Source organism: Rhinolophus sinicus, linkage group LG03, assembly GCF_036562045.2.
Source record: "Rhinolophus sinicus isolate RSC01 linkage group LG03, ASM3656204v1, whole genome shotgun sequence".
Lineage (NCBI taxonomy): Eukaryota > Metazoa > Chordata > Mammalia > Chiroptera > Rhinolophidae > Rhinolophus > Rhinolophus sinicus.
The window spans coordinates 85136767-85161143 of record NC_133753.1 but is presented as its reverse complement, the minus strand read 5'-3'; the positions used below and the strand labels follow the sequence as shown (position 1 = coordinate 85161143).

Genomic DNA, 24377 nt, shown 5'->3' with positions numbered 1-24377 from the left:
TTAGATTCAGGTCTTGCATATATCACAGAAGTACTACTGTGTCTTGTGGCATCCTATCAGGTGGCACATGATTCTCATTCACCCCAGTACTGATGATCACTTTGATCACTCATTAACGTTGTATCTGCTAGGTTCTCCACTGTAAAATTACTCTTATTTCCTCTCCCTTTGTAATGAATAAGCACTAGATGGTGAGGATCTTTGAAACTGGCAAATATTCCATTACTCATCAAACTTTCAATTCATTTATTAACATCACTATGGATTCATGGTTTCCTGTTTTATACAGTGAGTTATAATCTGTTACTGTCATTATTCTTTTAACTTTCTGCTTAGTTCCAAACATATGGAAAAATTATGAGAATGGTTCAAAGATTAATTGAACTTCTATACAGATTCCTCAAATGTTAATGTTTTATTACATTTTCTTTGTCCTTCTGTCTCGATATTTATATAGATCTGTATAGATATCTATTTATATATCACACATGTATAAATTTTGTTATTGTATTTTGAGAATTTTTATAAGTTTATTTGAGCAAAAACTGACAATAATTTCCAGGAAGCCAGATCTTAAATGCTCCCTACCACATATATAAATATTAAAAAACCATTTGGAAGTCAGTTACAAACATGAGCCCCTTTACTTCTAAATACTTCAGGGGGTATTTCTTAATTACAGAAAAAAATCTTTTGCATAACTGTAGTTCAGTTAACAAAATCAGGAAATTAACATTGATGGAATACAATTTTCTAATCTGTAAACTTTATTCAGATTTCACCAGTTACCCCAATAATACCCATTTATAGCAAAAGAAAATCCTGGATTATGCATTATATTCAGTTGTCATGTCTCTTTAGTGTCCTTTAACCTGGACTAGTTTCTCAGTTTTTCTTGTGTTTCATGACATTGGCGTTTTTTTACTGGTATAGGCTAGTTATTTTGTAGTATGACTCTAAATTTGGGTTTATCATATCTTTCCTAATGAGTACATTTAAGTTACGTACTTTTCCAGGAATATTACAGAACTAATTTGTGTTCTGCTTAGAGCAACACATCAAGGAACCCATAATGTCAATTTGTTTTATTACTGCTGATGTTAGTTAGCTTTGATCACTTGGTTAAAGTGGTGTCTGTTAGATTTTATGTTAAAATTTGGGAGGTATACTACTTAGAAGAGGATTTTAAGAGAAAGGTATTTAAACAAACACCTTGTCTTTAAATTTTAAGCGTTTGATTATTTTATTTCTTGGAAAATGTATGCTTTCCTGTTTTTTAGAAAGAGTATCTCTGAATTCATTATCAGAAATGTACATCCATTTGTTTTCTTTAAACGCTTTGACAAATTACTTTTTTCTGATAGTGTACTTTTCCCAATACTGGTGCTCGTATCATGATGTTCATTGGCGGTCCAGCAACTCAGGGGCCTGGAATGGTGGTTGGAGATGAATTGAAGACACCTATAAGATCATGGCATGACATTGAAAAAGACAATGCCAAATATGTTAAAAAGGGAACTAAGGTAATTTTGGTTTTTAAGTCTTTTTTCCTTATTAGAAAAATTCATTTGATAGAAGAGGAAGAATACAAATATTTTACAATAAGAAATCTGATATTGCGAAGTCATAATGTAGCTGTTGTTCAAAATTGGAAAAATAGTCTCTTTTTCCTATTTGATAATTTAAGTTAAAATTTTTCTGGTTTTTAAATGTTTAAGAACTTAATAGTAGACACCAGTAGGTATCTCTTTAAAGATTACTCCTGAGGGAAACCCTGTGTGCACCTTTTTTATTTTTCCATTAAGGAAAAATATCTTGCATTTTCTAATTTTTCATTTCCAAAAGGCTGTACTTTAGATATATATATTTTTCATAGCTTGAATGGTCTTATCATTTTTTTTGTGAGTTGTTGTCTGTTTATGTAACTTTAATTTTGTGTTTGTGACAGTACGTTTTTCATTAATGTTGATTTTTGACTCTCTTGTATTGGTTTTCCTTGTTAATGCCCCCCCACCACCCCTTTTAAAAAATTCTCTGGAGCATAATTTTAATTTAGTTGTGCTATATTATCTCGTATTTGTTTTTTGATAGTCATTATTATATTTTTTAAAGTGTAATTAATAACAAATAATTTTTCGCACTATTAATGGATTTTTTTTTTCCTGCCACCTAATTTCCCTTTGAGCTTGGAATTTTTAGAGCTTCAAAAAATGTTTTATATTTGTTTATCTTACTGCTTTTGTTATTGCCTATGTTTGATGTTTTTGTTATTTGGGTTGGATTTAGGCAGGAAAAACTTGTGTTGTTCTTCTACCAAATTTATGTACCGAGGGCAAGATGTTCAGTATGCCTGTCTTCAAGTTGAGCGTATTTTAGGAGTTTATATTATCCCCTGTGGGTAAGGGGGGGGCTACTATTTTTAGAAAGAATGGCTTTTAAAGAAAAGGATGTGAAAGTATCAGACTTATAGAAGTTATTGTATCATTTTCTGAGACATTATAGCAAATTATAACAAGTCACATTTAAATTATTATGGATTAATCTTTTAGTATTAGATCATTTTGATATATAATGGGAAAAAAGATTTATAGGATGATTAAGTTTGTACATTACTTTGATTTTATTTGATAAAAAATGTTTTGTAGCATTTTGAAGCATTGGCTAATCGAGCTGCTACGACTGGTCATGTTATTGATATCTATGCATGCGCATTAGATCAGACAGGTCTCCTGGAGATGAAATGCTGTCCCAATCTTACTGGGTATGTATTTGAATTTTTACAATTTTTGCACATATAAACTAATAATGACAGTTTGCAAATATAAACCAATAATGACAGTTTAGGAAAAAAGCCAGTCATCATCTTCCCATTCCAGGGCAACAGCTATTAACAGTTTTTGATACTCCTTTCAGTAAAACTCACTTTAAATTTTTAAAAAAATATAGTTATAAAGATACAGGTCTGTTTGAAAAGCTTACCTTGATATCTTGCAGTTATATTTTAGCAGCTTTTTGAGATGTAATTCATATACAGTAAAATTTACCTGTTTAAATGTACAATGTAATGTGTTTTTCCGTGTATTGACAGGTTGAACAGCTATCACCATAGTTTAATTTTAGAACATTTATATTACTGCAGAAAGAAACTCTGTCCACTAGTAGTCACTCCCCATTTTTCCTTTGTCAACCCCCGCTCCCCCCCACCCCGACTGGAAGCCTAGACAACCACAAATCTACTTTCTGTCTATATAGATATCCCTATTCTTGATCTTAGGGGGAAAACATTCCATCTTTCACCATTAAGAATGATGTTACCTGTAGGTATTTGTAAATGCCTTTATCAGGTTGAAGAATTTCCTACCTGTTCGTAATTTGTTGAGTTTATTACAGAGAATTTTTATGTGTTAAACCAATCTTGCATTCCTGGGATGAATCTAACTTCTGAATAATTCTTTGTATATATTGCCAGATTTGATTTGCTAGTATGTCAACTCATTTCTGAGGTTTATTTATGTAATTCATTAATCTAATAAATATTAATGAACACCTACTGTGTATCAAACTGTTCAAAGTATTGGAGATATAGCAGTGAACCAAACACAAAAATTTGCCCTCATGGAGCTTATCATCTTAGTGCAGGACCATTCGGTGTAATGTTTTTATTGGAAATGTTCTCTGTATTGTCTCACTGAAATGTGATGAGTGTGACTTAGGAATTGAGTTTTTAATTTTATTTAATATTAATTAATTAACATTTAAATTTAGATAGCCACATATTAGATGCACAGTTCTAGTGAGAGGAGATGAGACAAGTAAAGTAGATAGTATGTCAGATGGTGATAAATGTTAGGGAGAAAAATAAGTCAGGAAATGAGGATAGGGATTTGCGGTTCTAAAGCGTGAGAGGGGAAGGCCTTATTGTAGGTGACATTGTAGCAAAGACTTAAGGAAGTGAGACAGTGAGCCATGTGCATAATGAAGGAAGAGTGAAAAGGTTCCAAGTAGCAAATGCAAAGTTGAGAACCTAACCTGGGGTATTTGAGAGACAGCAAGGAGGCCAACGAAGCTGGAGTGGGGTAAGTCAGGGGGACAGATTGAGAGGGTCCTTTTTCTTTTCTTTTTTTTTTTTTTTAAAGATTTAATTGGGGAAGGGGAACAGGACTTTATTGGGGAACAGTGTGTACTTCTAGGACTTTTTTCCAAGTCAAGTTGTTGTCCTTTCAGTCTTAGTTGTGGAGGGTGCAGCTCAGCTCCAGGTCCAGTTGCCATTTCTAGTTGCAGGGGGCACAGCCCACCACCATCCCTTGCAGGAGTCAAACCGGCAACCTTGTGGTTGAGAGCCCACTGGCCCATGTGGGAATCAAACCGGCAGCCTTCGGAGTTAGGAGCACGGAGCTCTAACCACCTGAGCCACTGGGCCAGCCCCTTGGGGGTCTTTTGACTATTGTTAGGGCTTTGGAGTTTACTCTGAGCGAGATGGGAAGCCATTGGAAAGTTTTCAGTAGAAAGTGATGTGATCTGACTTAATGTTTGAAAGGATCATCTGACTTCAGTTGTCTTCAGTAGAATTCAACAGATCCTCCAATATGTGGTTTTATTCAACATTGTTTTGTTATAATGTTGATGAGAAAAAAAATTGAATCCTGGCCAGGGCCACTGTCTGTGTAGTTTGCACATTCTCTCCATGTTTGCGTGGGTTTTCTCCAGGGACTCCAGTTTCCTCTCACATCTCAGAGATGTGCAGTCAGGTGAATTGATGTGTCCAAATGTCCCAGTCTGAGCTAGTGTGTGTGTGGCCCTGGGATGGAAGGGTGTCCTGTCCAGGGTTGGTTCTCTTTTGCCTTGTACCTTGAGCTGCTAGGATAGACTCCAGCCACCCACGACCCTGACTGAACTGGAGTAAGGAGGGGGTTGGAATTATAATTATCTTGTTTTTACTAATCTTTCTTAAATGTATGTGTAGCTCATGTTTATTTCAATGTATAACATTAGAGGCGTTTTGGGTTTTTATTTAGAAGTTTAGTGGTGTTTTGTGACCAGAATTATGCCTTAGGAACTTAACTCTTGTTTATATCAATTAGCCTGTGGTAAAATTGGTTTTGTTATAGTCACTTTTCTGAAGTTACAGTTTCCAAGCACCTATTGATGACGTTATATGAGCATTTACTGTATAGGGATACAGGAATACCAAGTGGTAGCCTCACAGATGGTGAGACGTGATTGGATTTTGGATATATTTAGTAGGTAGAGGATTTGCTGATAGATTGGATCTGGGGTTTGAGAAAACCACAGGTGTCTACTAGAAGGATTGAGTTTCCCTTTATTGAAATGAATAAGACTGGGCTGGGAGGAAGAGTATTTGGGAAAAAGTTCAGTTCTGAACATGTTTGGTTTAAGATGCCAGTAGACATCCATGAGGAGAAGTTGAGTAGGCAGTTGGTTTTACAATTTAGAATGCAGGAGATAGGTCTGGGCTGGAAATATAAATTTGGGAATTGTCAGAATATTAGTGGCTTTTTAAAGCAATAAAAATGGTTGAGATTTTAAGATTCTGCACTATGACACTGTGAAGGTCATTGGTGACTTCCCTAAGAGCAGTGAACGTTGACTTAGAGCGAGTTAGAAAAAGAACAGGTGGAGGGGATTAGAAGCAGCTGATACAGACCAGAGCTTCTCAAACTTTCACACATATAAATTAGCTGGGTATGTGTGTGTATGTGTGTGTATGTATGTGTGTGTGTGTGTGTGTATATACATGCATACATACATACACATATATATATTTTTTTCCTTCAGCTCATTGTTTCGTCGTCGTCTTCTTCTTCTTCTTCTTCTTCTTCTTCTTCTTCTTCTTCTTCTTCTTCTTCTTCTTCTAGTTTCAGGTGTACAAAACAATATAATGATTAGACACACCCCTCACAAAGTGATAATCCCAAGTTTACTACCATCTGACACTGTACATAGCTATTTCAATACCATTGACTATATTCCCTATGCTATACTTTACATCCAGTGACTATATAAATATACATATCATTATAGTTGACATTCAATATTATTTTATATTAGTTCCAGGTGTACAGCACAGGGTATATTGTTAAAATACAGATTCTGGATTTAGAATGCACAGGATGGGACTTGAAATTCTGCTTTTCCAAAAAGACCCTTAGTGATGCGGACTGATATTGCTGGACCAAAGGCCACACTGAGTAGTAAGGATATAGAGAGCTCTTTCACAGAGGTTTGCTATTCAAAGAAACAGATAAGTGGGGCGATGTAAGTTGTCGTTAGTCTAGGATGCATTACCAGGTTTATTGATAACACAGATCATCACAAATGACATGTTTGCAATAGTAGAAAATCTGAAAGGATCTAAATACAAATTACATATAAACTGTTAGAATTAATATGTTAACTTGTCAGTACTTCTAAGTCAAGGTCAATGTACAAAATTCAACTCAGTGTCTCTTCCTCAGTGTCTCTTTATTCTCACTCACTGGGTGTAAAACTAAGTTTGATATAATGCACACAGAGACAATATATGCATATGCACATATACACATATATACATATGTATTTGTTTTAAGAATGATAATGCATGCTGTAAACTGTCAGTTATTTTCACCAGTATGGAGAGCACGGTGGCTGGAGTAGGAGAAACATATCTATTACTGTGTACTCTTTTGCATCTTTTGAATTTTGTAATGTGTGGATATATTATTTGTTTAAAAAAGAATTTTTTTTAAATTACTGAGGACAAATGCAAATAGCAGAGGCACTCAGGTACCCTCAGGATTGCGATTATTTGTGCCATGGGGGTAGTCTCATATATTTGAGTTTTAAAAATTAATGATAATGTTGCACATTTTGGGAAATATCTTTAAAATTTGTTAGTAGAACTGAGAGGTAATTTGTTTTGTTTTAAACTCACTACTTGTGTCACATTGCTTTTTGTTCTTTCCATGCAGAGGATACATGGTAATGGGCGACTCTTTCAACACTTCCTTGTTCAAGCAAACTTTTCAAAGAGTCTTTACCAAAGATGTACATGGACAGTTTAAAATGGGCTTTGGTGGTACATTAGAAATAAAGGTAAGAACCAAAACTTGACATGTGTGGTATGTTTAAGAGAAATTTATAGGTTTGATCATAATTTTAAAGTATCATTAATCAAATTCAATATATGATTTAAAAATAGTGGTTATTTTATATTGAAACCCAGAGTTAGAAATTTTGTTCATTAGAAAAATGTGTCATTATTAAATGTACAGTGAAATTTTATTTGAGCATTTCTGAATAATTGTTAGAAAAGAAGATATTAGATAGGTAAAATTTGTTTCAACTCTTTTTTAACCCTATATATATAGGGTTTAACTTCTTAAGTGTGTTCAGTCCTTTTCAGTGCTAAATTTGCTTATGTTAGTGCTAGATTATTTTATTTGCAGGAATTGGTATCTAACTTAAGAGAAACCTGTTCTATTCCGTTTGGATAATCAGTAATTGTTTTATGGTTGGTAGGTTGTTGATATTATTCAGTTCTGTCATTCATTTCAAATTTGAGTTTTAAAAACCCAAAGGTTAAATGTCAGTTACAAGTGTGTTGATTTTGAATTTCATTAAATATTTCTTGTTAATCTTGTTATGTTATTGAATATTCGTTCTATGTCCAGCATTAAGCTCAGAAATTGTAGTGATCTCAAGGGACATCTAAGGCACAGGTCTTCTTATAAAGAAACTTAGTCTTGATAGAAAGACAAGATTAACACATGTGGTAGAATGAAATAATAGTAGATTATAAAAATGCTATAGAGGTTTAGGGAAGAAAATGAATGTATGCGAGATACAATTTATCCTAGAAGATAAATGATTTTACAGCGACTTACACTGGTTTTTGGAAGATGGCAGAATTTATGTTGGTTGAAGAGACTATGTTTTAGTCAATGTGAGGAGAGGCCCTGAGGTGAGAATCAGCATGGTGTGTTGGGGAAAACTGCCCAGTGAGAGTGGATGGTTTGCATTGGAATGTAAGGGAAGTAGTTTGAAGTCTGTGTGTAGGTTGTTTGGAGATGCATGTGTAAGCAGAAACAGCCATTGTAGGTTGATGAAGAACAGTGTTTTGGGTAGAATTTGTCTGACAGTAGAATTCAGGATTTGTCAGGAAAAACAATCTCAAGTAAGAAAACTGAGTTAGGCTTTCTAAGTTTTTTAGGTAGAAGGTAATGATAGCTTAAATTTTGGTATCAGTGGAGACTGGGAAAAAACCAATCTCGGTAACAGATATTCTGTGGGAGAAAAAACAGAAGATGGTGTTTAAGCTTTTGGGTTAGGACATGTGACTTCTGGGTATGGTATGATTTTGAATTGAGGGGGAGTTCCCAAAGGGAGACTTCCTCTGGGCAACTGGAAATAGAGAGTAAAGTTATGTCAGGGCTAGATTTTAAATTTGGGAGTTAACACGGAAGTGCCCATTGATTTATTAGTTTTTAACACTGGTGTATTTTCACTGACTTATGAGTTTTACATGTGGAATGATATCTTTATTCTTATATACTTATAGTCAAATATTTGAGCTTATCTTTGAGCACACCAAAGTGTACCGTGTTCTTATTTTGCAGACCTCAAGGGAAATAAAGGTTTCAGGAGCCATTGGACCCTGTGTGTCTCTCAATTCTAAAGGACCCTGCGTGTCTGAAAATGTAAGTCACTTGTATTCTAAAAAGAAAGTACAGTTTAATTTTCAGGGCAGAACCAACAGAGACCTGGGCTGGCAGCCTACTGCATTCCTTTCAAAATTATTGTGTGGACTAAGTTTTTCAGTAGATTGTGGTTCACCTGAACACCATCGGTATAGCTCTGTTTGTGGTAGCTCTTTCCCAGTACGCTTTTTCCCACCCTCCCCTAAATTAAAACTTTTGTGCTGTCACCAGTCTTTTTTAAAATTTTTTATTCCTAAGTTATTCCTTGCCCCCTTGTGCTGTGATTTGGGAATTTGGAGACTTCTAAAAGTCAAAATTCCTAATTTCTTTTTGTTAGTAGAATTTACAACAAATTAACCAAATTAGCTAGATTTAAGTTTCATTTCCTGTTTTATTATTCCACCTGGTAGATGTAGAATACACTTAAAAATGGTAGAATTATTTACTACAGCTGTAGAGAGGATGATGGGGCAAATAACACCAAGTGGGTAATCATCTTTAAAATGGCAGAGTTAAAAATTAATTTTAAGCAGTTTGCATGGTCAAGATTTATATCTTACAAGTTTTCTTGGGAATCAGACTGCTTAAATTATGCAGTTCTGATCCAGAGAACCTGTATTCATATGTGCATATATTATGTGTTAAATCAGTATCTCTTTACACATATCAAATAGTTGGATAGGAGGATAATGTTAGTTGTAATTACTTCATTAAATGATAGTATATATTTTTGAAGTCTACAATATGAAGAACTTATATCAGTACTTTTGTAATTTCCTTAGCAAGAATTTGAATTATTTTATAATTTTATTGTGTAAAAATTGCTTAATTTTATTTCATGACATATTTTATATGATCTTAAAAAACCTTAATTTTTTAACATTCAATGAATTAGAAACTTGAAAGATTTTTTTTTCTTTTCATCTTGGTATATATTATAATAATAAATTGTATTTCCAGCTTTCAGACATACTGTGTTTTATTTTTGCAGGAGATAGGAACAGGTGGCACTTGTCAATGGAAGATATGTGGGCTTAGTCCCACTACAACTGTAGCCATATACTTTGAGGTTGTCAATCAGGTATGACTTTTTATATTTGAATATAACAATGTGTAGTTGAACAAGTACTTAATTTAGGCCATGAATATTTCATAGTTATTCTTCAATAGTAAATATGCCCCAAAGCTTATTCTCTTTTGGAGTTTTTGTTTGTCATTTTCTATTTCTCAAACTTATGCTCCTTGGTGGGAGGACATACTGTAATAGAAAAGAGATGCCAGGAAAACCTGCAAATGCCCAACCGTGGGCAACCCAACTTTTAGTCTCAGTTTTCTTTCTTTTTTTTTTTTAAATATAAAATTGAAGCATAAATAAAATCTTAAATTTTGTTCTAGCTATGCATTTTTGTAATTCGGTATCTAGCTCCTCCTAGTTGTCAAAAGGTACAACTACATATATCATGGTATGTAATGATATATGAGTCCTACAAGAAAGTTTAATATGTCAAAATCCATAGAAAAAAATTGGAAGGTAAAGATTCCAATATTTGGAACTATTTTTTTTTTCTGCTACAGGAGGAAATTATCATATTAAAGAATGATTTCATGTATAAATTATTGACTTATATTGCAATAGTTATTAGGCGTAAAATGAACTATCAGCTGTTAATAGTCAGCCTTCCTAAGACAGGTGCAAGAATTTTTTTTTTTTTTTTAACAATTAAAATCTGTGAAAAAGATAATGGCTCTTATTGACCAAAATGAACAAACAAAAAAAACCAAAGCAAGAATATCTATTGTCAAAGGGCATGAAGAAAGTTTTCCTGTTGACCACTTACTATTTCTTTCTGAGGATCACTACTATATATTACTGTTGGTCGCTTTTTTAATGGTTTTCTGTTGGTCATCTGTTCATCATGTGATTATCTTCCTAAAAGTTGTGTTTTCATTTTATATACATAAGGGAATAGGACTTAGCTCAGTTTCTCTATCCATAGATTACTATTAGGCAAAATTGCCTCACTTACACCTTTCTTTATCTGTTAATTTCTTCACTTTTCTCCCTTCATTTTGTTCTTTCATATCCCTCTGAATTATATATTACTTGAAATTGATCTTCTAGCTGGACTCATTCTTCTGATCCTTCATCATTTTTTCCCTCTCTCCCAAGTCCATTTCTCTTTTATGTGGCAAATCACAACTGTTTTGTATGCACTGTAAAAAATGTCCTTCTAATTGATATTAAAATGAATTCTGTTAGACTCAGGATATGCAGCCTGTGACTGTGTGACAACAACATAATAGAGTTTGCTTAGTTTTTATTTTTACTTTTACACAGCATAATGCTCCAATTCCTCAAGGAGGGCGTGGGGCAATCCAGTTTGTGACTCAGTATCAGCATTCAAGTGGGCAGAGACGCATCCGAGTGACCACCATTGCGAGGAAGTAAGTTATATTTGTTAGCAATTTAATTTACATACCAAAACTATTCTGGTTTGTGCTCCCAAGCTGGGTTCCTATTTTAAGTGACATCCATGGCTAGAAAATGAACATATATGACTAATAGCATTTTCTTTCTTTCTAGCCCAGCTTATTTGTTAAAATATTCGTTGTTAAGATCTTTAAAGCAATTTAAAAAACTATTCCTAAGACACAGTCTTAAAATATTCTTTTATTTACCTTATTCCCCTGAGAGGAGAAAAACTAAGAATCATTGTCCTTTAATTGGCAATAATATTATGATCCATTATTTATAATAATAGCACAGTAATTAATAGCATTACTTTTTGATTGATAATAAAGTTCTTAGCTACTTTTATCATTGTGTATTTTTTCAAGTGTTATTAGTCATTTAATTCATTTATGAAGCCTTTATTTGGCATTTGCTTTGTAGACTGGGTACTACTTTTGGGGGAGAGTGTGGAATGCAAAAGATTTGAACATACTTGGTCTGCTAGTGATGATGTGGGATAGGTCAGTCCTCGTACTGTCTGGTGAAGGCCAGTGGTTCCCCCACCGCCCCATCCTTTGGAGACTAATATTTTTATTAAATGCAATAAAACGAATTACTAGGAAAATGAAATTTTAAAAATCATTCAAAATACAAATCCCTATTTTTGTTAGATTCATCAGACTTAAAATTATTTTCTTCAAGTGCTCAAAAGTCTCTAAACACTTACTCTCAGTTTCCGTTCTTACCTCATGGAGAATTGGCACTGGGTTCACGTACCACACTGTGACTGGCACTGGCTGAGACCACAAAAGATAGTCTCTTAACAGTTAATATCATAGGGTAGTATTTTGTGTAGCATAGTTATTTCCTATATTTGTTGATACAGTTCAGTTTCCACAAGGGAATAATTAGGCACAGATTGAGATAATTCAGTTATCAGTATTTGGAAAATATTAAAAGATTGTTTGTCTATTTGAAAACAACTTAAATTAGAAAAAGAAGGGAGAAGAAATTTGAACATGTCTCTGCCTGAATTCCCTTGGGATCACTTCTTACATCTTTGAGTCATGTAAAAGTGGTTCAGCTTTTCAAGAAGTCTGTAAGTATTGTCAGACTTGCTTAAAATGAGGTACTTTGGAACCAAGATAAGCTGAAGTATTACAAAACTCTGTCTCTGAAATGTTAAACAAACAAGAACTATTGCTGAGTCTACCCAGGATCAATTTAATTGGATTGGATTTATAGAATATGTTAATTTAATAAATTACTGCAATTTTATACATAATATCAAATTAATCCCTTAGACTAAAATTTTCACTTACTAACTTTTAATTAGTTTTAGTCAGTGCATTAAAGGAGAAAAAAGAACACAGAGTAATTTTAATTATGTAATTTTTATCACTAATAATTGAATTAAAGACCAGTGACTGGATCTTGAGAATATCATGCTAAGCGAAATAAATCAGATGGAAAAGTCAAGAACCAAATGATTTCACTCATATGTGACATATAAAACTGAAAGCAACAAACAAGACAAGCAAAAACTCATAGACACATGTAATAGTTTAGTGGTTACCAGAGAGAAAGGTGGGAGAGGGGAAAGGGAGTCAAATACATGGTGACAGAAGAATAATTGACTCTGGGTGGTGAACACACAGTGTAACATACAGATGACATAGAATTTTACACTTGAAACCTATAATTTTGTTAATCAATGTCACCCTAATAAATTTAATTTAAAAAATTGATGTAAAAAAGTAAACTAGCTCTTGTCAGCTCATTAAAAAAGACCAATGAGAAAAAATATTCTTATATTTTACTCATTTTCCAGTTTAGTAAATGAGAATTACTTGTCAGAAAACCTTTGTTTTTATGTTTCCATAGTTCTGCTTTTACAAAATTAAAGAAATATAATTTTAAACTCTGATGGACTTGTGTATCTATGTGCACATGTACATGCACAGGCCTACACTATTATTTTTTTTTGTAAAAATCTTCATGTTTTAAGGAACAGTTTGGAGATCTCTCTTTACAGTTACTATAGAAGATTTCTTTAGGTTTGGATTAATTTTCTGAAAAATAATGTAATGAAACTGCCGTTAGTGATTTTTAAAAAAATGCTATTTTTTCTAAGTAACATTGGAATTTTGAAATATTGGAGTAATTTTCTGTGCTTTTTAAATTTAAATCTATGTGATAGCCAACTATGATACTCTGATTATAAATATTCATCAGCATTTCTTTGGTTTTTTTTTCTCTTTAGCTGGGCAGATGCTCAAACTCAAATTCAAAGCATTGCTGCATCTTTTGACCAGGAGGCAGCTGCCATTCTCATGGCCAGGCTGGCGATATATAGAGCAGAAACAGAGGAAGGACCAGATGTGCTTAGGTGGCTGGACAGACAGCTTATTCGACTGGTAAGAAGGGAACATCACGCTTTTCTAAATTCTTCTGCTTTTATTTGTAGTAAATCCTTGTTGCTGGTAATCTCTTTCAAAGTAGTTAATAGTGTAACTGAATGAGGGACTGCTAGTCAAGTTTCTGAGTAAGGCATAATAATGAATAGTAGAATTTATTTTCTGGTGAACTAAAATGCCTTTCTTCCTTAAAATGAAAATGACAATTATGTAACCTATTATTTTTTTCTTTTGGCTGCTACCAAATTAATTTTAAATACAATACTTAATCACTGTAACTGTTTTTGCTGTTTTTTTTTTTTTGCGTATTTTTGTTCACTGCTATGGTTTTAGTTTTCTGTTTTCATTTTAATGGAAATTTTTAAGAGAAATTCATTGGAATATAAAAATTATACACAATACAATTATAGAAAAATACAGACAAGTGTTGATTATTTAGATCTAGGTTACCAAAATGTGTGTTAGTCGTTATTGATAATGATGGTTAGCATTTCAGGAACTTACTACTTACATTATAACCTAGAATGCTTAAGTTCTTTTCCTAATGTTCCACTTTTACTCAGCAAACTCTGACCTATCATTTCTTTGAAAGTGCTTCTTTAATTCTTTAGCTGAGTCTTCAGCTCAAACACCCTGTTGAGAACTCTTTCTGCGAAGCTATTGGGTTTCTGTTTGTAGCAGGAGGCTTTTGTGCTCTGTGTCTAGATTTTCATGTAGTTTTTAAAACATTCTTGAGTGAACTAGTGTTTGTTTAATAAAGTTAGTCATTTTTATAGAATCATTCAGAGCTTTTTTTCATTTAATCCCCAAGAGTGTTTTTCTCCTGGCACCTGTCTGTGAAGAAAGCAGTGTTATGACAGCATCAGCGTATCCTTTTCTTTTTAACAAGAGACATAATACCTGTCATAGAGTCAACCATTGATTGTACACCATCAGTACAAATGCCAACACAGTTCCTCCAAGATAGACCTTTTGTTTCGAGATAAGAAGATAGAACATTAAATATATTTTCATCTTTGCTTGCTTAGGGCAGCAGAAAAGTTTTCTTGAATTTCACTATCATTTAGCAACTTGACATGACGTTGGTGAAATCTGTTGATTCATCAACCTGAATAGAGAAGCTGTTATTTTTCTTATTTTTATTATTACACAAAACTCTCTGCATCATGTGACACGTCATCAGTACATTCACTTGTTATATTAAGATGGAACTTTTTCAGTTTCTCAGATTGTATCTTGTCCCATCATTTTATTTAGTGTAATTTTACATGTTGGCCTTTTTAGTTTCTCACCAACTGTGTGCCTTTTTCTTTTATGGGTGATAAGTTGTGCTCTGAAATAGCTTCCCGAGCCTTCTCACTGAATGTGACTTTAACAAATGCTTTCTTGTTCTGAGGTTCTAAAAGCTGTTTGAAGGAATCAGCACTTTTATTTGTCAGATGGCTGTGAATTGTAGTGCTCTTTCCATTTTTCTGGAGCTATTACTGCATTTGTAGATTATTACATATGACACAAAATTGAATAGTACAACTTGGGTTATCAGCCCATGTAAAAATCACTGATAAGTAGCTTTCATTGTGAAGTTGAACTTTTTCTGTGTCCCTTGTTGCATGAGAGTAGCAAGAAATGACTCAGAAGATTGTAATTCTTTGGAATTCTCTGTAGGTTTATTTCTAGAATCCTTCTCTCCTACCTCACACTTCACCTTCAGAAATTGTCATATTGTTTGACATGCTTATAAAACACAAACACTAATAAAATATAAAATAGAATGGCCTTGTAAATAACAAAATGAACTACTTGCAAAGGGTACACAGTTCCAGAAACCTCACAGTATATTTCACTTCTAATCTACACATTCTGCAGTTTGCAGCGTTTCCAGCAGCAGCAAGGCTGCTGGGGCTAGAGGACAGGTGAGTCAGGGCACGATGAAACTTCCTCTGATCTTCTGTCACAACAGTAGAGATTGTCTGTTCTCCTGAGTCAGTTGGCAACTGTGTGTAAGAGGAAGTGGTGGAGGTCATTTGAGAGGGAGAGGCTGATGTTGTCAGATTACCGCACTGCTTCCTGTGCAAGACAACTTTCACCGACTGTCTGTGTGCACCCTTGTGTGCAAAACTAAAAAAGAAGATATCCAAGTGAACAGTCCTGCTGCATACTGCCACATGGGACTGGAGGATCTCTGAAGAAATTGCTAACAGGATAACTTGGCAACTGTCCATCACTGTGGCTGGTATCCTTTGGTATGCAAAGCTCAAAAAACCATTTCTTTAAAATTCAGTCTCTTATAGAAACCCTAGTGAATAAGAACCCCTCATAGATGGTAGAAGTGGTGAGAATGTGATCTTTACATTCTTTTCTTTAATTGATGGAATCAAATTAGTGTACAATTGAAGTGAAGCTTCAGGTGATGACAAATGAACCCTAGTTATAAGAAGTTATTCTAAGTAGCTAATAAGTATAGTTTCATTTTTTTGTACTGATTCCATACTGTTGAATTTTCACCTATAACGATGCTATTAGGTTGGTGCAAAAGTAATCGCGGTTTAAACGGTTAAAAATAATTGCAAAAACCGTGATTACTTTTGGACCAACCTAATAGCAACACGAATAGAGAAAGGGTTAATACCTTTCAGGTACTACACTTTTCTCTAAGTTTATTCCTAGTGAAAAAGCTATGAAATTATACTAACAAATTTCTTTGCTTTGATTTGGCATAGTGAATATCATTGTTTTTTTTCCCTTGATGATTCAGAGTAGTTTAAGTTAAAAATAAACATCTATTTAAGAACTGATTTTTAGATAATGGGCATTATAGGGCCACATTGGTGCTGGTACCACATTTGCTTCTGACACCTTTAATATAAGCCTTTGCTCCCCGTGGTTGGCATCACTTAGGATACCGGCACCAACACACTGTTTGCCACCTCCATTCTGTCTCTTATTTGGGTCATTTTTGTGTTCACCTTCATGGGTTTGCTCCTTACCTTTTTGACTCTTGACCTTTCTATTGAATGACATTCTCTTACAACTTAAGATTGATATTTGATTTTTATTTCATTTTTGACCTTTGGTTTACCCACTAACCATTAATTGTATTCTTCCTTTAGCTGTGCAGCTAGCCCATTGGATAAACACTTCACCTGATTAGACCTGGCCCAGGAGATCTCTCTTGTTTAAGATACTCAGGGCTTTCCTTGTAGTATTTACCCCAGCCAGGTTTTTTCTTGCTACACCGGTGGGACCAAGCCCTTTAGTTATTCTGTTTTTACCATTACCGTTTTCTTACAGAGCTTAGACTGTGATCCTTAGGGCCCTTTCATAGGGCTGCTTTGATGCATAAATTATTACTGTATTAAAGACAGGAATAGCCTTCTTGCAGTGTTGTCATTTACCTCAAGAAAACTGTGTTATTGTTGCTTTGTCTGCCCAGTCATATTACTTCTGAAGAACTCAAACAGTGGATCTTTGGTAGATCCTTTATGCATCAGTTTTTTTTCTCATGAGTGTTTTGGCTGGGTTTTAAATAAAAATTACTCCTCATGATAAATTAATGCCAGGGCATTTGATAAGTTCAGATAAATTTTTAGGAAGTAGCTGAAAGATTAGAAATTTATGTTTGTGTTTATTTATTTTTTTTTTATGTTTGTGTTTATTATACAAATTTTATGTTGTCTGTGGTATAGACTATATCATTTGTTTATTGTTATATGAATGATAGAATGTGAAATTTTTCATGTGTAAGAGATTTTACAAATCAGTAAGATTTGGGCAAAAAATGAGCAAAGGTCATGAATAAGGAACTAACAGAAGAAGGAATGCAAGTGACTAGTAAACATGAAAACATTGCCAATCTTATAATCAAAGTAAAATAGAACAAGACAACAATTTTTATCTGTCAAACTGGTAAACATGACAAAAACAGGATAATGCTTAGAGTTGGTTAGTATTTAGGGAGATGGACAGCTTCATAGCTTGTAGATTGGTGTATGAATCTGTACAACTGTAAATCTCTGTATAGCCTTATATATAGAGGGCAGTTGGTGATATATATCAGAACCTTGAAAACTACCTTTTACTCAGAAATTCTGCCTCTACGAATTTATCCTAAAGATATAATAGGACTAATGTAAATGCTAATAATGAAGGATTAGTTAAGATAGTTATAGTATATATATCAATAAGTGGAATGCTAGTCAGCCATTAAAAATGAAGTAATAGAGTATTTAATGACAGGAAAAAATTCATAATAAAAGCAAAAATTTTGGACATAAGTATCAGATACATCCTACTCTGGAAATTAACCTTTTGGGTATCCAAATTACCCGAGCATAAAAGTCAGCAATCTTTTTGTTGTCATCATTAACCATAATATCAGATTTGCCTAATTCTTTTAACAGAATCCTAGGCGCAATTTAAAATGTGTGTATCTAATATAATGTGATCAATAGTTCTGAGTAATGCATGACATGTCGGCTCTTTCACAAATTTTTTTCGGTGTATTTGATAGTCTAGATCTTTTCAAGTATATTTGATATTCCAGATCTGTACTGTCCAGGAGAGCTTTCTGCAGTGGTGGAAATATCTATCGTCTGCATTGTCCATTATGGAACTGCTACCCACATGTAGCTGTGGAGCAACTGAAATATGGCTAATGCAACTGAGGAACTGAATTTTTCTTTAATTTTACTTTCTTTAAATTGCCACATTGCTGGTGGTTGTGATATTAGACAGTGAAGATTATTATCTTAATCTGTAAATTTCATCAGTGATGTATAATTAGGGGGCATTAAAGACTGCCAAACTCTTACTCCCAGATACCAAGATCTGTTTTCTGAGGATTCATTCTACAACTATAGCATTTCTATCTTTTGGATAACTGGTTCTGAAATGACTTTTCCTGGAAGCCAAAAATGTGATCAAATCAATTATGCCTTTTATGTGTTCTGTAAGGCATAGATAAATACATAAATGATATAGTTGAACATTCCAGCAAAAGTTTGGCACTACTTCTAGCAGTGAGCCCTTTGTTATTTTTTTCTTTTTAGTTTTTCCCTTGATCATGTGCAACTACTATGATAAACATTGTCAGGAAATAGGCCAGTTATATAAAAACTTTTCGGAGCAGAGACTTTGTTTGCTCAAGAACAGGGAGAGGAAGTTAACATTTATTGAGTGCTTAGTGTCAGTCATTGTGCTAAGCACTTTTTCATGTGGATTTTCTCAATTATTTAGATGCCTTTGGTCCCATTATCATAGAGGACCTTCTTCTCTCTTGCCAGAGTATGTGTCTTCTTTATTTCCTTCTAATTTCTGCCTTTGTATTTCTTCTTTATTTACCAGTTTGTCGGTCTCTGATTTTATTTTCCTCAATCTGTCCTTCTTTTTGGTATTGTTTCTGGTGTGCCAAATTTCATACAGCAACTTGCTTTTGTATGATATTTTGTACCACTGTGTGCTACTATGATATTTTGATAATGTATCTTCCTGTCATTGGCTGTTGTCTTTTCTTAGGTACAATATTAGGGGGCACATGTTGAGCTCTTTTGGTCATTATTTAAGAGCTATCAAAGATAGTTTGAAAAAATCCAGACATGTAAAGATGAGTTGTTACTGTATTGGAGCAGGGTATTACTTACTTTTGAAATTCAGATTTTCTTTGAATTTTTCTTTGAAATTCAGTATTTTTTTGGTTGTAATCAGTCTCTTGGTAAGTCTATAAGTAATCTAATTTTATCCTATATCAAGTATTTGCCTCCTACAGGGTAATAACACTTTAAAATAGAATATGTATAAGCAACAGTTTTAATTCTCTGCCAGGAAGTAATAACTAACATGTTGTATTTTATTCAGTGTCAGAAATTTGGAGAGTATCACAAAGATGATCCAAGTTCCTTCAGATTTTCAGAAACTTTCTCCCTTTATCCACAGGTGAGTAAGTAAAAGTTTTATGTTCTTTTCTTTGTGTTGACAATAGGCTTGGGTCTCATTTTTCTTGTCATTTGTCTTTTATTATTCATCTTACAGAATCTATCATATTGGGTTATTCTTTTGGTAGTTAAGTTTTGGGATAGCTTAAGAAATTAATATTGTTCTGTAGGTAGTCAGTGAAAAAAGTATATAGTATTTTTATGTTAGCCTTGCAAATAGTCATTTGTTTGGGGTGAGTAGAAACTTACACTAGAACCATACTGTGGAGTAGAATTAGGTATAGGGCAGATTAGCTTTCCATCTGATATAAGGGATCTAAGTATACTGGTACCAAAATAATTTCATTTGAAGTAATTTTACCAGTCAACTAATCTCGCAGCATGGTATCATGACCGGAGAACAGTTTTATCGGGACATACCAGATAAATAGAAAATAAGCTAATTTGATTTATCGTACAGAAACTTTTTCACTTGGGCAGTGGACTCTATCCCTCTAGCTATTGTTTTAATAGATATTTTTAAAAGTGTAGGTTGTTTATATAATAAGTAACAGAGGTAATTATTCAACTAAGTGCTGTGTGCAAGGAACTGTAGGAGAATAAAGATGACAGACATGAATCCCATTTTCAAGGAGCTTTCAATTTGAAGGGTGAAATCTGAAATATACATAAACAACACATAACAGAAAGTGAGGAATGCTGTGACAGATACACAGAATTTAAAGTAAACTTAAAGGGATCCTTTCAAACTGATTGTTGGATACATATTTATAGAAAAGGTGGTATTATAACTTAGCCTGGGAGGATGATTAATATTGAGATGTGGAAATTCTAATTTTTAACCATGAAAACTTTGTTTAAAGCCTCGACTTTCTTTTTAGAGTTCCTCTTACATTTTTTTTGCATAATCTTTTATTGATCTGTGACCTAGAAACTCCTTGTTTATGGAGAGAGACTTTCCCAAACTTCTGTTGAGGTTTTGGAGAGCTAGAAAAAGGCAGAGTCCACTTGTCTTAAGGCAGGCAAAAACCCTTTCTGTTTTGGGAATTCTCAGGCCGCCTCTTCATAGCAGAAACTAATAGGAAATGGAGTGAGGGCATTAGTCCAAGTACTTAATTAAATGCTCTTTAGGCTTTTAGATTCTGAGAAATATGGGCATCCCATCTTTCCCCTCTACTGGATATGGAGACCAGAGAACCCGGAAATACTTTTGTCTTTGGATTTTCAAAGCCTGATGATGTTCTAAAAGGTGGCATAGACTAAATTCAAGGGAGATCTTCATCTCAAATATTTAACCCCAAATTTACCAATTACACATTCCTGTGAATAAACAGGAATGGCTTGAAGTGGTAAAGGGATGAGAGAGCCTGTCAAGGTACTATGGATCATTACAAAAAGAAAAGGAATGAGAATTTCATGTTTTGGGAGAGATCTGTGGAGTGAGTCCCAGGCCAGGGAGCAACATGTAGGTACTTGAGACCAGAGGACTGAGGGAGGTGAGAGAAATAACGGCAAAGACAAATGGGAGTACTTCGGAGCTGATCCTATTGATTGTATCAGGGTCTCAGTGTTGTATCAGGACAGTGTAGCTCTCCTTCATTCAGGCCTGACTCTCCCCCTTTCTGATCTCTTTCATGTGGAAGAGGCGAAAGTGAAAGGAGAAAGAATAAATGAAACAAAGTGTAGAAAATGTTACCATGCTTCCCAGAAAATAAAACCTAGCCGGACAATCAGCTCCAATGTGTCTTGGAACAAAAATTAATACAAGACCCAGTCTTATTTTACTATAATATAAGACCGGGTATAATATAATATATGATACGCTGTGATGTGATATGATATAATATAATATATAATATAATAAATACCAGATCTTACATTAATTTTTGCTCCAAAGGACGCATTAGAGCTGATTGTCCGGCTAGGTCTTATTTTTAGGGAAGCAGGATACTTAGAGATAACAAATTGAGTATATGTGAGTCCTTTTAAAATAAACCAGTGCAGGCCCTTTCCAGTGCAATTTTTGGGAGCTATACAAAAAGAAAATCTGCTAATCTATTTTTATGTTCTCTTAGTTTTTTGGTGGTGGTAATGAGTAGTAATAAAAAAACCTGGAGACGTGGCCAGAGACATGAGGAACAAAAAGAATGCTGATGATGTACCAACTGGCGTCAGCCTCTGAATAACTTAGAACTCAGCTAGAGGTTTTTGTTTATTCTTGTTTTTCTTTTGAGTCACCTCTTTTGCTTTACTTTTTTTATTGTTGAATTATATTTTCAAGTAACTGAAATATCACGAGTAAGATTCTGAGGAATACAATTGAGAATGTTATTATAACTGGTTTCACTGTGGGTTTAGTAGTTATAATCAAATGCTGTCTATAATAGTAAACTATTGTAATATGAAAATCAGTAAAAGCTATCTCACGTTTTATCTTACAGTTTATGTTTCATTTAAGAAGATCTCCTTTCTTGCAAATTTTTAACAATAGTCCTGATGAGAGTTCATACTATCGTCACCATTTTATGCGTCAAGATCTGACCCAGTCTCTAATCATGATTCAGCCTATTCTGTATGCGTATTCTTTTAGTGGACCACCAGAGGTAAGAGGGACTTTAAAAAAAATTGGCTTTGTTACTGTGATTTGTGCCATTAAAAAGTGGAAACAACTTTGTCTTGAAATAGTTACTAAATATAAGAATTTAATTCACTAATAATTATCTTAAGTTACTCACATATTCACTTCAAAATACATAGGAGTGCTTATTGTGTGCTAGACACTATGCTAGGCTATATTAGGAAACCATTAACAAAATAATGAAATAATAAAGTGGAAGAGACTTTTAAGGTCATTTTTTCCAATTGTTTGGTTGTTCAATTCCTGTAGGACTTAGGATTCTTATGTCTTTAACAGTGTCTGGAGGTGATGATAATTCTAGAATTTGTAGCTTATTCTAGAGTTTAGTGTCCGAACAAAGCCTCTTGCTTTAATATAATCTCATTTTCCTCGAGTCTTTTTTGAATATAAGATACAGTTGATCATAAAGCTGTATACTTAGAAAAAGGATAAAGTATTCATTTAGCCTCCTTACCAAACTGTCCCACTTATTTTTTGACCTATTATCAAATAAACTGCTGTTTTTTTTTCGTTCTGTAGTCAAAATTATCTGTTTTACTACTTAAAAGTATATTTTAAAAAAAGTGTATTTGAAATTAATACTTTTGGAAAAGTCAGTATAAAGAGAATATTTATAATATCTTAATTAATGATCCCTCATGATGCCTTTACTATTTTGTAAATAATTGAAGGTAAAATGTTTTATTTTGTTACTATAATTGTTTTAGTAACTTACTTCATGGTTTCGACTTTTATAGGAAAAATGTATTTTTAATATGTTGATCTAGCTGTCTCTTAATTATTTGAATCAGGAAAGAAAGTTTAAGAAATAACTGTAAAAAAATCTCAGAGTAATATATGTAAATTGTAGACATTTGGAAAATGTAGAATGGTGTTTAGAAGAAAATTGGAATCCCACCATCCCTAGTGCCTCTCCTGTCAAAATCCAACCTTTCCATTTATTCCATGAATCCCATTAGCTTCATTTTCTTAAGGCTTTGCTTTTGGAGTTACCGTCTTTCTTTCTTGCATTATAATTTTTCTCTCTGGATCATTCTTATTAATATAGAAGCGTTAACAGCACCATGTTAAAATAAACAAAAAGAAACCCTCAACCTCACATTTTTTCTAATTGACACCCCATTTCTCTGGTCCTGGTCACAGCTAAACTCAGAAGTTACTTGTTGTCTGCACTTTCTCACCTCATATTTTCTTAGCCTGTGCAAGTCAGACTCTTGCCCCTATCATCATACTGAAACAGCTCTTATCAAGGCTACCAGTGTTGTACTTCTTGCCAGAACTCTCAATGGTATTTTCCTAGTGAGTACTCGCCTTACAATCCTTTGCTCCAGACTTCACTGACACCTACAGTTCCTGCTGGTTTTCCTCCTACTCACTACCTCGTTCTTCTCAGTCTCCTTTTGCTGGCTTCTCCCTTTCAGACCTCTAAGTGTTGTCACACTCCAGGGCTCTATCTCTGGCCTTTTCTCTGTCTTCCCTCTCTCTGAGTGATATGGTCTAATCCCCCAGCTTTGACTACCATTTTCATGCACATGATACCCAAATTGATGTCACTAGTTCAGGCCACTCCCTTTCATTTCATAGTTCCAATTTTTCCGTCTGCCCCACATTTGCTGTACCCCACCTTTCCTCTCTCAGTACTCACTGTAAGCCTCGATTTTCTCATGACTCTATTTTTCAATTGTTGCCTCAGTTTAGAGACTTCTCAGAAAATTAACTTAGAATATGCCATGGGAATTCCTATTAGCAAGAGGTTTTAAGTAATATGTTATAAATTTAAAACTTAAAAAATTTAAATGAATAGATCCTGGAATGATCTTTTGTGTCTTTGAGTAATTTATTTTTTCTTCTTCCTCCTTTCTCATTTTCTCCTTCACGTTAGCCGGTTCTCCTTGATAGCAGCAGCATTCTTGCAGATCGCATTCTTCTCATGGACACGTTCTTCCAGATTTTGATTTATCATGGTGAGGTAAGATGGCCTAGCATTTAAAGCTGTGCATGGAGGTGCAGTCAAATGTTTTCCCTTCACTCTGTGGCTGGTGTTTTATTTACCGCTAGGTTTTTTGCTTCTTCCATTTGTTTTTTGATAATGTTTGTGTCTTCAAATAGCTTGTTAATGTGCTTAAAGGAGAAATCAGAAATGCAGACGCCTATTCTCTATTAAATACAGAGATATAAAACGGTATAGAGCATATGTTGACTGATTCACTTAACTTAAAACTAAGCCATGCTTAAATTTTTGGG

At 34.0% G+C, this 24377-nt stretch overlaps 1 protein-coding gene across 1 annotated transcript in view; it reads left to right on the top strand.

Annotated features, from left to right (window-relative positions):
• Positions 1 to 24377, top strand: part of SEC23A (SEC23 homolog A, COPII coat complex component) — a 47512-nt gene that overhangs the window by 14526 nt on the left and 8609 nt on the right. Inside the window, exons 8-17 of the mRNA XM_019713638.2 lie at positions 1365 to 1523; positions 2646 to 2761; positions 6969 to 7092; positions 8616 to 8696; positions 9688 to 9777; positions 11035 to 11141; positions 13412 to 13565; positions 19419 to 19496; positions 21937 to 22098; positions 24016 to 24102. Of these exons, the coding sequence (XP_019569197.1) occupies positions 1365 to 1523; positions 2646 to 2761; positions 6969 to 7092; positions 8616 to 8696; positions 9688 to 9777; positions 11035 to 11141; positions 13412 to 13565; positions 19419 to 19496; positions 21937 to 22098; positions 24016 to 24102 (1158 nt within the window). The remainder of the gene's footprint in view (positions 1 to 1364; positions 1524 to 2645; positions 2762 to 6968; positions 7093 to 8615; positions 8697 to 9687; positions 9778 to 11034; positions 11142 to 13411; positions 13566 to 19418; positions 19497 to 21936; positions 22099 to 24015; positions 24103 to 24377) is intronic.